Below are 15,646 nucleotides of genomic sequence, written 5' to 3'. Positions count from 1 at the left end.
GAGAGGAAAGAGGAAGATCGCTGACAAATGGGAATCCACAGTTTTTGAGGTGGCGTCTGTGAAACCTGACATCAATGTGTACCACATCAGAGACCCTGTGACTCTCAGGGAGAAAGTTGTTCACCGAAACCTACTACTTCCTGTGAGTTTCATTCCTGCAGGAAACGAGTGCATACCAGTGTCAACCTGCCCCTCGGTTGCGGATAGTGGACAAGGTGAACCAGAACTTCCAGGTGATGTGCAGGATGGTGAGACGAAGACGGTTCGCTGGCTCATGCAGATGGACCAAGCAAGTGACAGGGACTCTGCGGTTGGTCAACCTGGTTGTTCTCTTGGTGCGGCTTTCAGCGTCCCAACCTCTGAGGCAGAATCGACTGTGGCCCCGCCTGCTGGTGTGACCCGTTGGTTTCCCGGTTGCCCTCCCCTGCCCCCTCTATTGAATCTGTTGTGTCCCGGAGTGCCTCCTCGCAGCTTCTGGCGGGAGAGGCTCCACATATCCTTTCCCCTGATCTTGTGACTGACACACGACTGAGTACAGAGGACCGTGTAGTGCGTACACAGCCACCACCTCTTTGTACTAGATCAGGTAGACCTGTGAAACCTCCAACACGTCTCATTTGTGAGATCAATGAACAACAGGTTGATGATTCAGTGTCGACAGTTGACTCCTTGTTTTCATTTGTGCGAAATATGTTTTCAGGATAGATTACTAGCCGTTTTGCAAATGTGCTGTTACTCAGAACGTTTTGGGTAATACCTGCGTGGAGCAATGTTCACATCATGGGAGGTGTATACGGCATCTTTCATATCTGGGTTGGCAGGGGAATTGGCCGCTCTCTTGCTTGCCTTATTCCATATGGAAAGTTTTTTTAACTGACTTGAACTATATTGTGCTCCCACGGTCACACTGTTATGTTTTATGCATTGGAAGTTTCTGTTTTTCTGTTGTCATGCCCCAATTTAGCAGGATTTAAGGGGTGTGTGTGTAACATAGTTAAATAGCGTTGAAGTTAAATCCCGCTAAATGGGACATTGGCGCCACCTACTGTCGAAAAAGTCACCCTGCAATATTCACAAAGGGCAAGGGATTCTGGGTAATCCTCAGAATAATGGAGGATTCCTGCGAGGTAAGGAATGCGCAAATGTCGTGGGGAGGAAAAATCATATCGCAGGCTGTTAAAGTAATACAGTCTGACCCGATTATTTTTGTTGTTTATACATCATTTGTTGCGGGTCATTTCTCCAGTCTTTATGTTGAACTGAGTGCACGTTTATGTGAGATTTCTTTATTGGGAGGAGAGGAAACAAAATGGGAGCATAGTTAGCTAACTCTGTTGTTGCTTTCCCGTTTAGATTTTGTGCTGATTGCCCACGACATTAAAAAGAGAGCATTCTAACCATTGCCTTTTTGTTGTGAATGCAGGTATGTGACTGTGCCACACTGTTTAGAGAATTTACATTGTTTCATGTACAGCTTTAAAATATATTTCTATATTCCTTTCATTTGGGAAATTTAACATGCAATGTTAATGGTGTTGAAGTTTTTCTATTTTGGTTGTATAAATTTACCACTATACGATCACACTGCAAGTGGAAATGTAATCCTGAGAATAATGGAGGATTCCTGCGAGATTTTGTGCTGATTGCCCCAACACAAAGCAGAGTGCACACCACATAATGGGAAATTCACAGAGAAACTCGCGGATTCTTCCACTGACTGCTGCGGCACACCTGCACCAGGGTAAACCTCCGCCTACCCCACTCCTGCTTTACAGGTGAAAATAGAGCAACAGGACCGCTAGTCTTTGATTTTATTTATTTTCTGCTGTGTTTTACTTGCATCTATTTGAAAGACTGAGTGTAAACACACAAAAAAATTATTTTATGTGCTGGAATGTGCAGAAAATAGGTTTAAATGTTAAACAAATTTCTTCCAGTCAGAGAATGTTGCATATAATTAAATTTTTGCTTGATGCATAAAGTTAAAAGATTAAAACTAATAAAACAAGTTTTAAAAAGAGACTTTTCCATTTGATTACATTTTGTATGATGGATTATGTAGAAAAAGTAGAATTGGGCTGAAAGATCTATCGCTTTTATTCCCATTCGTGATTGAGGTGTGAGACAAACGCTGGTCCAAGGGCGTCAAAACAATGATTTTATTAAACACATGTGTGGGAAGATGCACAGCTCAACACGGATCTCCCGTCAAAACATATTTTCAGAATAGTTTTATTATGTCAGGGTTCACGCCCCTTCTCACGTTGGAAAGAATATCACATGCATAGATTATAATTAGTGACAGTTAAACAAGTTTCCGTGTTCAACAGCATTTTGTCCTATATAGTTGTCTGGCTTCTCCGGATGATTCCTGTAGACTTATTCATGGCATGCTTATCTATAGCCCCTCCCGCATCACTAGTTGCTAAGTAGAGACAAAGCAAGACGTTTTTCACCTTTACCCTAGAAATTGTACTTAATGTCTGTGTGTATGTAAGCATGTTGTGCATTCATTCACAGCACTCCAAGTTACTTCTTCAATATATCAATTCAGACCATCACGCTGAACGAAGCTTCCGACCTTCACAGGACTGAGTGCTTAACTCTATCATGAGCACATGTGCAATGTGTAATAACATGATTATATGTTTAATTAATTGAATAAATGTTTTCATCAACTGCCACTGCTCAAAGCTTAATAAAAAGGATATAAAAGAAGTAGAATTGGGCTGAAAGATCTATCACTTTATCACCTATTCAGGTTATATATCGTGTTTTTAAAAAGTAACTAAGTAATTAATTACTTTTGAAAATAAGTAATCAGTAAAGTAACGGGATTACTTTTTGGGGGAAGTAATCAGTAATTAGTTACTGATTACTTTTTTCAAGTAACTTGCATTACTTTAAAATATTATCAGTGTTGGGAAGGTTACTTTTAAAATGTATTCCACTACAGATTACAGAATACATGCCCCAAAATGTATTTTGTAACGTATTCCGTTACGTTACTCAATGAGAGTAACGTATTCTGAATACTTTGGATTACTTAATATATTATCATGCTGTTTACAACTACATGAATGTGATTTATTACTATTACTGAAGGTCCGCGGCTCCGAACCATAGTAAAGGGACCTCTGGCTAATATGTCGGGTTCCGTGTCGTGCTCGTAGCCGAAAAATAGCCTTACTTTGTTGTGTGGGTCAAGTTTGCTAGCGAGAGACAGAGAGAGGCTTGAAAGGCTGCTCCAGCGGAGCTTATTGTTTCAGGAAAACACGAACACAGTGTACAGTCGTGTCTTAATAGCTTACTTACAACTGGGCTCGTCAGGCACTCTTTTTGGCTGCAGTGGTTATTATTATATTTACATGCTTCCAGCTCCCGTTTCTGCTCGATGACAGCTCGTACATTTCCTTTTACTCCCTCCTCGCGCTCACAGAGACATAACGGCAGTCCATTCTCCCTGCAGCACTGATTACACTGCCCATGAGGCTACATTCTTTAGGGCTATGCCTGTAACGCTCTGCCTATTAGCTTAGGGTAACAACAACAACAACAAGGCACTCTCTCACCCAGGAAACACACTGTGGCAGAGAGAGCGCTACCACCTGGAACAACAGAACGTAGCTGTCAAACAAAACGCAAACAGTCCTGACTCGTGACAATATGAAACAGGAAAATACCGCCGTGTAATCCATTTATTTCAACAAAGTAACTGTATTCTAAATACCACCTTTTTAAACGGTACTGTAACGGAATACAGTTACTCATATTTTGTATTTTAAATACATGTATTCTGTTACTCCCCAACACTGAATATTATTACTCAAGTAAAAGTGAAAAGTAGTCGTCAAAAAAGTTACTCGAGAAAGAGTAAAAAAGTACTTGGTGAAAAGACTACTCAAGTAGCAACTAACTGTTTGAAATGTCCAATTTATTTTATAAATAATTGCTATCAGACAAACAAAACTAAATAGCAGCCTCAGAGGAAACAGAACGAGGCATCTTCATCATATGTACATACAAGGCAGCTCAGTTTACCATAAGTTGTATGGGTGTGCATCTATTTTGCATATTTAGCAAAAATGTGCCATTTCTTCACTCAGTGAGGTGATGGTTAAGCTTCAGCAGCAGTTTGCTCTCAAGGTTCTTTCTGTGAAGCTGTAACTGTTTAGCAGTGAACAGGAGTCCTGCATGACTAAGAAGTCCTTCACAAGCTCCAGATGCAGGAAGAGCTGTATTGATTTTGATCAACAGCTTCTTGATGTGAGGAATGCCATGCAATAGATCCACACCTCCAGTGAATGGACATGAAAGGTACCTCTCCAGCCCTGCTTCTGGCTTTCCTGACCCCATGGATCCATCATCTTAGTCGGTTAGGCTGCTGTTTGCGCTGGCATCATCCAGCTCTGTCTAGGTGATGTCTGATGAAGTTGAGACCTGTGGAAAGATGTATGGTTTTCAAAAGAATTAGGTCTGGTCATTATAGTGCTGTATACACTGCAAAGCTGCGGATGTTTGGCAAGAAGATTTGATCACACTGGAGATGTTTTTTACTAACTCTTGTAGAAAAACAAAATCTTGTCATTCATATCCCGCACAAACAGTTTGCAATGAATTCCAGATTAAGTTTAAAATAAGAATGCGTGCAAGGCTAAGCAGTGCTAGCCAATAGATCCTCCTGTTTGGCTGTTACTCTGGGAAAAGACGAGAAAGACGGTGATGGATTTATATTGTACGAACGTGATAATTCTGTATATTGTAATAACGTGATATTATATTGTTCAAACGTGAAAGGTATATTGTTAGAACAATATACTTTTCACTTTTCTATTTTTCTTTTGCCTGGGTGGCAGCTCTACGCTTCCGTATCCGAGGCTTTTCAATGTGGCCTCACAAAATTATCACGACTACAACAACCATGAAAAGAGTTGGATGGACATTGCTGCTCAATCACAGCTGCCTGGTCAATGTTTTCAATTAGTAATTTAGCAAAGTTTTTGCTGCTGTCAGACCTGCAGGGTTTAGGCCTGTGGTGTTCTCCTCTGTCTTATACTGAACACAAACTACATTTTTTGGACTGGCACAAATAATTTGTGTGCCTTCTTATTTGATGCAGCACACCTGATTGTTCTGTAAATAGATTTAAATGGTTATATACAGTGGGGCAAAAAAGTATTTAGTCAGCCACCGATTGTGCAAGTTCCCCCACCTAAAATGATGACAGAGGTCAGTAATTTGCACCAGAGGTACACTTCAACTGTGAGAGACAGAATGTGAAAAAAAAATCCATGAATCCACATGGTAGGATTTGTAAAGAATTTATTCGTAAATTAGGGTGGAAAATAAGTATTTGGTCACCTCAAACAAGGAAAATCTCTGGCTCTCACAGACCTGTAACGTCTTCTGTAAGAAGCTTTTCTGTCCCCCACTCGTTACCTGTATGAATGGCACCTGTTTGAACTCATCATCTGTATAAAAGACACCTGTCCACAGCCTCAAACAGTCAGACTCCAAACTCCGCCATGGCCAAGACCAAAGAGCTTTCGAAGGACACCAGGAAAAGTATTGTAGACCTGCACCAGACTGGGAAGAGTGAATCTACAATAGGCAAGCAGCTTGGTGTGAAAAAATCAACTGTGGGAGCAATCATCAGAAAATGGAAGACATACAAGACCACTGATAATCTCCCTCGATCTGGGGCTCCACGCAAGATCTCATCCCGTGGGGTCAAAATGATCATGAGAACGGTGAGCAAAGATCCCAGAACCACACGGGGGGACCTGGTGAATGACCTGCAGAGAGCTGGGACCAAAGTAACAAAGGTCACCATCAGTAACACACTACAACGGCAGGGAATCAAATCCCGCAGTGCCAGACGTGTTCCGCTGCTGAAGCCAGTGCATGTCCAGGCCCGTCTGAAGTTTGCCAGAGAGCACATGGATGATACAGCAGAGGATTGGGAGAATGTCATGTGGTCAGATGAAACCAAAGTAGTCGTGTTTGGAGGAAGACGAATACTGAGTTGCATCCCAAGAACACCATACCTACTGTGAAGCATGGGGGTGGAAACATCATGCTATGGGGCTGTTTTTCTGCCAAGGGGACAGGACGACTGATCCGTGTTAAGGACAGAATGAATGGGGCCATGTATCGTGAGATTTTGAGCCAAAACCTCCTTCCATCAGTGAGAACTTTGAAGATGAAACGAGGCTGGGTCTTCCAACATGACAATGATCCAAAACACACCGCCCGGGCAACAAAGGAGTGGCTCCGTAACAAGCATTTGAAAGTCCTGGAGTGGCCTAGCCAGTCTCCAGACCTCAACCCCATAGAAAATCTGTAGCGGGAGTTGAAAGTCCGTGTTGCTCGGCGACAGCCCCAAAACATCACTGCTCTCGAGAAGATCTGCATGGAGGAATGGGCCAAAATACCAGCTACTGTGTGTGCAAACCTGGTAAAGACCTATAGTAAACGTTTGACCTCTGTTATTGCCAACAAAGGTTATGTTACAAAGTATTGAGTTGTATTTTTGTTATTGACCAAATACTTATTTTCCACCCTGATTTACGAATAAATTCTTTACAAATCCTACCATGTGGATTCATGGATTTTTTTTTTCACATTCTGTCTCTCACAGTTGAAGTGTACCTCTGGTGCAAATTACTGACCTCTGTCATCATTTTAGGTGGGGGAACTTGCACAATCGGTGGCTGACTAAATACTTTTTTGCCCCACTGTACATGTTATTGGCTGCATTTTTAGGTAAATAGTACCATATAACTTTGTTGTTTGCAAAACTTGTGCATAATTTTTAGAAATGTACAATTTCTATTTGCATTTCAAGTTATGAAAATGATTCGTTAAACATGTTTGTGGGTTTTACAGTAAAAAATATAACTTTTTTCTACTCGGATTTTGAATTTTTTGTCTGAATTTAGATCAACTGTGCTAATATAGTATACCAAAATGAAAAAATAACTCAAATTTCAGATATTTGAGGTTGTGCTGAAAATAATGATACCAAACAAGGCAAGAAAAACATATTTTAAAGGTGAAATATAGAGGTAAAATCAAAAGTAGTCAAAAACGGCCAATTATACTGTCTTTAAAGATTTGGCAAGAGACTGAAAACATGCTGCTGTTTGAAGATATTTAATAATCAGTTCTGCACCGGAGCTGAAGCAGAGTGCATCCTGTTGCATTTAAAGTACAATAGTGGTAATAAAAGTACAGTAACGGTAATTAGTGACTGAGCAACCCGGGGCGTTTCGCTTGATTTCTTTAGTCAGGGTAACTTCATTCACCTGCATGGATTAGCTCAGTGGTTCCCAAACTTTTTTTGCTGGGCCCCCCTTGTTTTACAAGAAAAATGTTCGCGCACACGCACAAACACATCCTCCAACCACACACACCCATATTTTGCTCCATTGCGGTTTATTTCACACCTCAAACATTTAGTAAACAATTAAGCAAATACAAGTAATCTGCAATAAATTACAGGTAGTAATAAAATAAACTACTAACTCTTTTACGCTACGTCCACACCTACACGGGTATTTTTGAAAACGCAGCTGTTTCGTCCACACGTAAACGGCGTTTCGAATCACCGAAAACTGAGATTTTTTTAAAACTCCTTTTTTGCGTTTACGTGTGGACGAGGAATACAGAGTTCGTCACGCAACGTCAAAGGTATGTGCCTTTTTTCACGTCACGCTGACTTTTAGTCAAGACGCCTAATCCGAGACCAAGACAAGACCAAGACCAGAGGGTATCGAGACCAAGACAAGACCAAGACCAGAGGGTATCGAGACCAAGACAAGACCAAGACCAGAGGGTATCGAGACCAAGACCGAGACCAAGACCAAGTCGAGACGAGACCAGACCAAGACCGGGACAAAAAAAGACTAACTTTTGTGTGCTTTTGAGGGCTGACATGATGGTACTGACTGGCCCCAAAGTCATCTGACAAAACAGCGATCACCTCCAACAACTAAAATATGAAATATGTAACTGGTTTCAGTTATACTTTATATATAGATAAAATTGTAACATCAAACTGAAGATTATAAACTTGAAATTGCATCATGTCCTATTGTAGTAGTACTAGCCAAATTACACTGTATGATATCAACTTCCCTAAAATGGATAAGGCCTGTCAACACAAAGTGATATGCAGATGTTATTTAAAAGTCAATGGTCACATTTATTTAGTCAAACAACACCATTTTAAGTAAAATTCTGTAATCAAACAATATAAAGACATGTGCACACCTCACATGAATCAGATGCAAACTACAAATATTACATACCAATACAAATTGTGCATTAATAAGAATAAGAACAAGTGCTTAAAAGATTCTGGCATCTTGATGTCTTCAGTGGCATGAGATTACAACACACTGCCAATGAAATCAAGCCTGTTGTTCAGTAGGGCAGGAACAATAGAACACAGACATTATGAACAAATAACAAATATCTTATGAACAAATATATAATGAACAAACAGCATATTTTCAGAGAGGAGTGAGAGAAAACAGTTCACATTTTAAAACAGTGATTGATTGCACTTCAAGAAAACTAAAGATTGCAACATCTTATAGCCTAGCCGTGCGCGGTGGGGTCTCATTAGAATGCCTCCTCTACTAAAAACCCTCTCAACTGGGGCAGAAGAGGCAGGGACAGAGAGGACCTTCAAGGCAACACTGTGTAGACTGGGGAAACGCTCTTTGTTTTTTGACCAAAAGGTGAGTGCATCACAGTCAGAGTCATTTATGCCGTCTAGGTACTTGCTTATTTGTGCATCAGTGCTCGAGTCCTGGCTTGTGCTGCGTTGCAACCTAAATGCCTTGTAGCGTGAAAGAAGACGTTGTTTTGGGGGTGGCGCTGAGTCACTATCTGATAATTCTGTGTCTTCTTCTGTTGGTGCTGCAGGTCCGTCTCTGTCTACCTCTGTGATCAAAAGGTCTGGAAAAGGGTGCACACACACACATACAAAGACAGGATTAGACAGGATGCTTCTAATGATGCTATAAAACCAAAGACAGTGATAATAAGTGGAACAACAAAAACAACAATAACAATAAATTATTATTATACAGTCACCTATTAATGACTTTTTAAGGTCATCTCTGAACCTCTTCAGTGCTGGTCCGGTTTCACCATTTTGGACATCTAAATCTACCCAGGTCAGTCCAAACTGGGGGTCGAGCATGGTGGCAAGGAAGTAGATCCGATGGCTAAACGGCTCTTCTGGATCCTTTTCGTCCATGCAAATCTGCCTGAAAATTCCAGAGAACCGTTTCTCTAAGGATCTTTTCAGTGCCCTGACTATAGTTACGGCCTGGGGCATTTGTACTTCCATCTTTATAAGATGATTCTTCAAGTCCAGAACAGTGGGGACCACCATGCTAATAGTCACCTGATGATCACCTTCTGTAAGGTCTGTTGCATCAGAAAAAGGCTCAAGCAAAGCACAAAGGTCTTTCAGCTGAGCCCACTCTCGGGTTGAAAACACTAAATTCTCTGTATTGCTGCACATTTCAGTGATGGCCCCGTGGTCAAGTGTGATCAGAGCCTTTAACTGTCTGTAGGTGCTATTCCAGCGGGTGTTGTTTCCTGCTGGGATGGACTTATTGGAGCCAAAGTGTGCCTCAAACAAGTCTTTGTGGTTACTACTGCTGTGCAGCAGGTTTGTAAACTTGCTGGCTTTGGCAATGGCTCTAGCTATTGCCTTTACCTCTTTCATCCCATCACTGATTACATGTTGCAGCGAGTGGGTGAAGCAAGAAAGACGTTCACCCGTTGACCATGGATCAGAACCTTCTGCATCCTCCCACATTGTTTCATCATCGAGGTCATCACTGCTGTCACCTTCAGGGTGCTCTACTTCTGGCATCCTGACTTTAAAGGCCCGCTTCATATTGGATGCATTATCCGTCAGAATGTAGCTTATTTTATGGCCAATGCCATACTCCTCAACTATTCTGTCAAATGCTGAGGCGATTCGTTCGCCGCAGTGCTTCCCTGTGAAACGCCTACAGTCAAGCAAAAATGATTGTAAACTGTAAGAGTCCTTGTTCTTGCAGGCAGCATGAGCAGTAACTCCCAGGAAAGTACGAAGCCTCCGGTCAGACCAGAGGTCTGTTGTTATTGCTACATTTGGCTGGACTTCCAGGGCTTTGATTATGTCACCCTTCAATTTAGTGACAAGGTGAGGTATCAGCTTCTCTGTCAAGGTGGTTCTAGACACAGGAGTGTATTTGCTATCCAAGACATTCAGGAAGTGTCTAAAATGTGGATTCTCAACGATAGACAGGGGGAGAGAGCATCCAACTATAAGGTCCTGGAGGATGGACTGGGTGATGGCCTGTTGCCTGGGTGAATTTGGGGAAAATAAGTGGATGCTTGGAGCAAACAATGATAATTGAGGCTGTGTGGGATTGACCGCTATCACTGATGTTGCAGATCCTGCTTTGTACTCCAAGTACCTACAAAACAGGGAAATAGGAATCTGTAAAACATCGGTTTCTATTCAACCACAAAAACTACTGTATCTTACAAGCACAGTAATTTTAAACCTATCAATGAGGGCAGACCTTTGCATACAAAATAACCTAATCTAATCCAGTGTGACACATATAGATCATTAGGCACAACTAGTAATAATGAAAATACTGGAGTGTTCAGGGTTGCAAGACCTTAAATAACAAGAACAGAAAAACAGTTGAATGGAATCTACAAAAGACAAAATGTCTGTGCATTAACTTTGCAGGTTGCATTAAGCCTCCTCCTGCCAGTCAGCTATCAGACACAGCTGTATTGACAAGAAATGAACTACTCAATAAAGTCTGAAGTTACACCAATACAAAATAACTGTGTCTAATAATGCTAAAATAGCCCCTACACACTGGACTGGTTTAGTAGGGCAACATAGTAGAAAACACCTAAGAAAGTCATAGTCAAAGGTCCTTAAGTTCGATTTAAGAACCTTAGGACTCAGTTTTGCGATCCGTGCTATCTGGACCAGAGCCATAGACCGCTCTGATCTGGGCTTCACTGTCGAGAACGCCGCTGTTAGCCGAGCAATGTTATAGGGACACTCTTGAAACGCCCGTCCTTATGAGTCAGCAACCACATAAATATGCCCATTAAAGTCCACAACAAACCACACCATACCAGCCCTTAAAGTGCTCACTGAAATGGTTTCGATATATTTCTGCTCAATGAATTCACCAAAATACCTAAAGTTAATGAAAATTGTTTAAGTAGCTGATAGCCACTGCTAGCGCTAGCTACCTGTACATAGCATGTAACGTAACGTTAAGTTAAAGTTAAGTCTGCAGGGACGGTTGCAAAAAAACTGTCCCTACATAATTTATAATGTTTGAAGAACACATTATAAATAACAATATTACATAAACATGACCTGGTCATCTGAGGTTGGAAAGGTAGTTAGAAGAGTTTGAAGATGGATAGATGGCTACTGGCTAGCTTACCTTTGAGGGTGTTTGCGCTCCAGGTGCCTGGTGAAGGTTGAGGTAGTCCCGGCTGTCTCGGTCAAGGAGACTTTACAAAACCTGCACTTTGCCGAATGCTTCTTTTTTGCATTTACCAAAAACTCTTTGTGTTCTATGAACGCAAACTTTATGACAGACGAAGTCGCTGACATTTCTGTAACTGACCGGGCATACTGCTCAATCTAACGGGTTGCATTTAGTTGTGTTTGAAGGGCGCGAAAGGCGAAATAATAAAATGCCACAATGTGGAGGGATTTGAGCATGGCTGAGCCACTGTGTGTCGCTGTGTGACAGCTGAGCAGCGAAAGGAAATTAATTGAGGAGCCGGCTCTCGCTCAATGGGAGTCGACTATTCTGATTCACTACAAAGCACTCTCTAAGCACGGCTCTCAGAGCTAAAGCTTTTGCGCATGATACATTATCGAACGTTACGCTGTGTGTGATGGATACTGTTGACTCCAAATCTCCCGACCACTATGTCTGTCTGAGACAGCAAGACAGCGAGACCAAGACAAGACCGAGACCAAAGTACGTCGAGACCAAGACAAGACCAAGACAAAAGTACGTCGAGACCAAGACGAGACCAAGACCACGTAAAAGTGGTCTCGAGACCGGTCTCGAGACATCCAACTCTACGTCACGCTGTGCGCCACGTTATTGTTTACATGAGATGAATTGCAGAATGGCAGATAGAGACAAAATACTGTTAATCTGACCATCTTCAGGTTTTACACGCTTACATATACACACGCAGTTACTGTCCCTCCATTTAGAAAGGCAGAGGCGTCACGGTGTGATTATTTTACGTGTAGTTGTTTTTTCCTGTGTAATAATATTCAACATTGCTATCAATACATTTTTCAAAAAATGCCTCTCTGTGCAAAATGGGTTTAAAAACATAAACAACTGTGGGATACTGTTTGTCTGTGATTTGAACAGCCCAGCGCTGCTCCCGACGCAGGGAAAACCAATTATGTAGGGGAGTCATACCTTGGCACTTGTGCAGGTGAAACCAAAGGAAAGATATGCTTCACCATATTTTCTAGTCTTTGGCTTAGAATGAAGTTAATTTGGAAACATATTCAGCGATTCTTCATCTCCTGTGGGTTTCTGTTTCTGTGGGTGCCCCATGCTAGCAGTGCCCAAGCGTTTTGTTTCCCCCCCCTTTTCATTCTGCGCCCCCTGCAATGGCTCTGCGGGCCCCACACTTTGGGAAGGTCTGGATTAGCTAAAGGTGCTTTACAAAACAAGTTTCCCCGACAGCCAAATGCTCATTTTAGCTTGCTATGTCTCAGGACCTAGCTAAGGACGGTAGTTACAGATTAGCTTACAAACACAATTACCTTACCGCAAAAGTGCGGCAGGACCTCGGGTACTTCTGTCAGGTAGACCAGTTTACCAAATAACACCTCAGCCTGTCAGGTTAAAACACTTGGTTGTGTTTCGGAACATAAATGCTGGCCCTCCACTCAGAGCCTCCGCTCTTCTTCTTCTTCAAACAGCAGTCGCTTTCTAAAACATCAGATATGCATCGGATTCAGTACCACATACAAAGTGACCCAGATTGGGTTTGAAAATATCGGATTTGTGCTGTTCACACTGTCATACCATGATCAGATAAGGGTTGCATAGGGTCAAAAAAGTCAGATTTGATGCGCTTTTGTGTGCAGTGTGACCATAGCCTATGTTATCCCTCTAAGGCTACGTTCACACTGCATGCAAAAGCGCATCAAATCCGATTTTTTTTTTACCCTATGCGACCCATATCCGATCATGGTATGACAGTTTGAACAGCACAAATATTTTCAAATCCGATCTGGGTCACTTTCTGGGTCATGTCGCATTAAATCCGTCTTTTACGTCACTAACACAAGACAGACGCCAATTATTCAGCGCTGGAGAAGCGCCTGAGAAGACATTACGAACGCTTCCTGGCCAACCAGTGTAGATGTTAGTGAAATTGTTGGGAAGACAACGTGAAAATTTTATTTGTACTGTATAATCTGCAGATTCTGACAGAAATCTGCAACTATCCTTTGATTGCAGTTCCTCTCTAAAACAGCAATAAGGATCATTATTAGGTTATTTACATTATTACGTAAATAACAAAATAACTTAAACCAAAAATTGGGAAACGTAAAGTCCGAAGTTTTTATATTATTTTTTATTTATTTATCTTTTGTTGTCCCATTTGGATCTTTAGCCATCAGAATTATTGTCTTAAGGCCAAGAAAGATGCCAAGCAGATTTATTTTAACAAGTGGATCATCATGGCCTTGCCATATCGGTCTATTTGATTGACCTTTATTATAATTATGTATTTATTTTATTTTATTGGTTGCTACAAACGGGACAGACATGACTGGGGGATAGGACAGGGAGAAAGAATGAAAGAAAGAGAGGGAGAGAAAGAAAAACAGAGGGGAGAAGAGACGGTGAGAAAGGGGGGAAGAAAGAAAGAAAAACAAACAAAACACCTGGATCACCTGTATGGAGAGAAAAAAAACAGAAGAGAAAACAAACAAAAAAGAGTAACACAATAAATATAGCACCATCACAATAAACTAGCTAGCAGTAGATAACAGTAGATACTAAATATTAAACGCTATTTTGCAGCACGCAAGATAGAAAGCGCACAATGTGCTTTGAGGCAGCAGCCACGAAAGGTGTAGTCCGCGTCTGTGAACACCCGTGTGTACACCTGTGTGCACACCTGTGTGGATCAGCATGCTTGTATTCCAAAGGTTTCTCCATGTAACGATCTGCTAGGGAGTGTGGGGAGCCATAGCCCCGTCCCCCAGGGTATGAAGCAGGTATGGAGGAGATCCAGGCCCCAGACATCCAGAGGCCCCAGAGTACGAGGACCCGAGGAGGACCACCAAAAGGGGGGGAACCGTGCCACCCTCCTGGGAAGAGCTGAGTAGAGCCCCAAACGAGAGGTCACCCAGCAGCTACGGAGCAGAGGCCAGAGGGGGTTGCAGTGGCGTGCCCGCGGGCTCTGCCGGCAGCCAGCTGTGCCAGAGAGGACCGAGCTTCAGGCATCCCATCCCCCGGAAGGGGCCCAGCTGGGCCACAGGCGCCAGGCCCCGCCAATCGGCCACCAGGAGTGAGCCGGTGTTAGGATGCCTGGGTCGTCGACCCAGGGTTTTTGAGTTTATGATATTATTTATACTGTCTAGTTTTTGGTTTCTTTGAGTTCTGTCTTTTGGCTTAGGTCTCTGTCTTCTTTAGTTGCTCTGTCTCCCCTATCACCTGCATCCCCTTGTCTAGTTCGCGTCTATGTGTATCTTAAGTTCCTATATCCCCGTGTTCAGTCAGTGTCTGTGTCTGCCCTGTTCCCACGTCTCTGTTCCCTTTGTAGTGCCTGCTTATGAGCCTGTGTCTTTGTTCAGTCTGTGTTATGTGTTTCCTGTTTTACTTTGAAAGTCCATGTCTGATGTTAATGTGTCTGGTTTTGCTTCCTCTTGTCTCGTTAGGCCTGATTTGCCCCAGCTGTGTTTCCCTCCTGTTACCCATTCCCTGATTGCTCCCTCTGTGTATTTAAGCCCTGTGTTTCTTAGTGTCTGTGTCGCGATCTACCGTTTATTTTGCTGTGTGTTTTGCCTGTCCACCGGTGTAAGTTTATTTTGAGTTTTTCTAGTTATGTCATGTTGCGTTCAGCATTAAAGCCTTTTTGAGTTCACGTCTGTCTCCGGAGTCTGCACCTTGGGTCCTATTCCTGCCTGCACACAGCCACACCTAACAGAAGATCGCGACCAGAACATGGACCCCGCAGACTGTTCCACCTCGGATTTTGAGGCTGAGATGAAGGGGTTGGTTGATTTGCTGGACCGCACCGCTCAGGCCGATAGCTTACAGGCTATGGCTGTGAGACTGAGCGCGGTCGAGGCAATGATTACAACCAACCCCCGGCTTCATCAGTTCTCCGTGGACACATATCTGAGCCACACCATAGCCGCGTGGAGGGAGCATGTCAGAGCCAGTGAGCTGGCTATCTCTCTCTCCGCACCGACGCAGCAGCAGCAGACGGAGCTCGCTGTAAAGCAACTGCGTTTGCCACAGCAGGACAGTGTTTCTGCTGGAGGTTCTGGAGAACTGCTCCTGTGTGGTGAGCCGGAGGATCTGCA

General features: G+C 42.6%; 1 protein-coding gene across 1 annotated transcript; it reads right to left on the bottom strand.

The window, feature by feature from the left end:
* Positions 1 to 7,903: 7,903 nt before the first annotated feature.
* LOC121813362 (zinc finger BED domain-containing protein 4-like) lies at positions 7,904 to 11,671 on the bottom strand. The gene is made up of 3 exons (XM_042217091.1): positions 11,499 to 11,671; positions 9,106 to 10,490; positions 7,904 to 8,967 (listed from the first exon to the last, which is right to left on the bottom strand). Exons 1-3 carry the CDS (start codon positions 11,669 to 11,671, stop codon positions 8,549 to 8,551), a joined length of 1,977 nt encoding a protein of 658 aa, XP_042073025.1. The 3' UTR covers positions 7,904 to 8,548.
* Between the last annotated feature and the right edge of the window lie 3,975 nt (positions 11,672 to 15,646).

The sequence above is a fragment of the Haplochromis burtoni genome, unplaced genomic scaffold (genome assembly GCF_018398535.1).
Source record: "Haplochromis burtoni strain Fernald_Lab_line unplaced genomic scaffold, NCSU_Asbu1 Contig_1587, whole genome shotgun sequence".
NCBI classification, from domain to species: Eukaryota; Metazoa; Chordata; class Actinopteri; order Cichliformes; family Cichlidae; genus Haplochromis; species Haplochromis burtoni.
Note: the sequence above shows the minus strand (reverse complement) of the source record. Positions and strands in the feature narration are given on the sequence as shown.

Excerpts from the sequence above, each read along its gene's own strand:
- LOC121813362 (XM_042217091.1), bottom strand. The coding sequence starts at position 11,671 with ATGTCAGCGACTTCGTCTGTCATAAAGTTTGCGTTCATAGAACACAAA. Across the intron at positions 10,491-11,498 it reads GAGCGCAAACACCCTCAAAG|GTACTTGGAGTACAAAGCAG; the intron begins GTAAGCTAGCCA and ends CCTGTTTTGTAG. Across the intron at positions 8,968-9,105 it reads CCTTAAAAAGTCATTAATAG|ACCTTTTGATCACAGAGGTA; the intron begins GTGACTGTATAA and ends ACCCTTTTCCAG.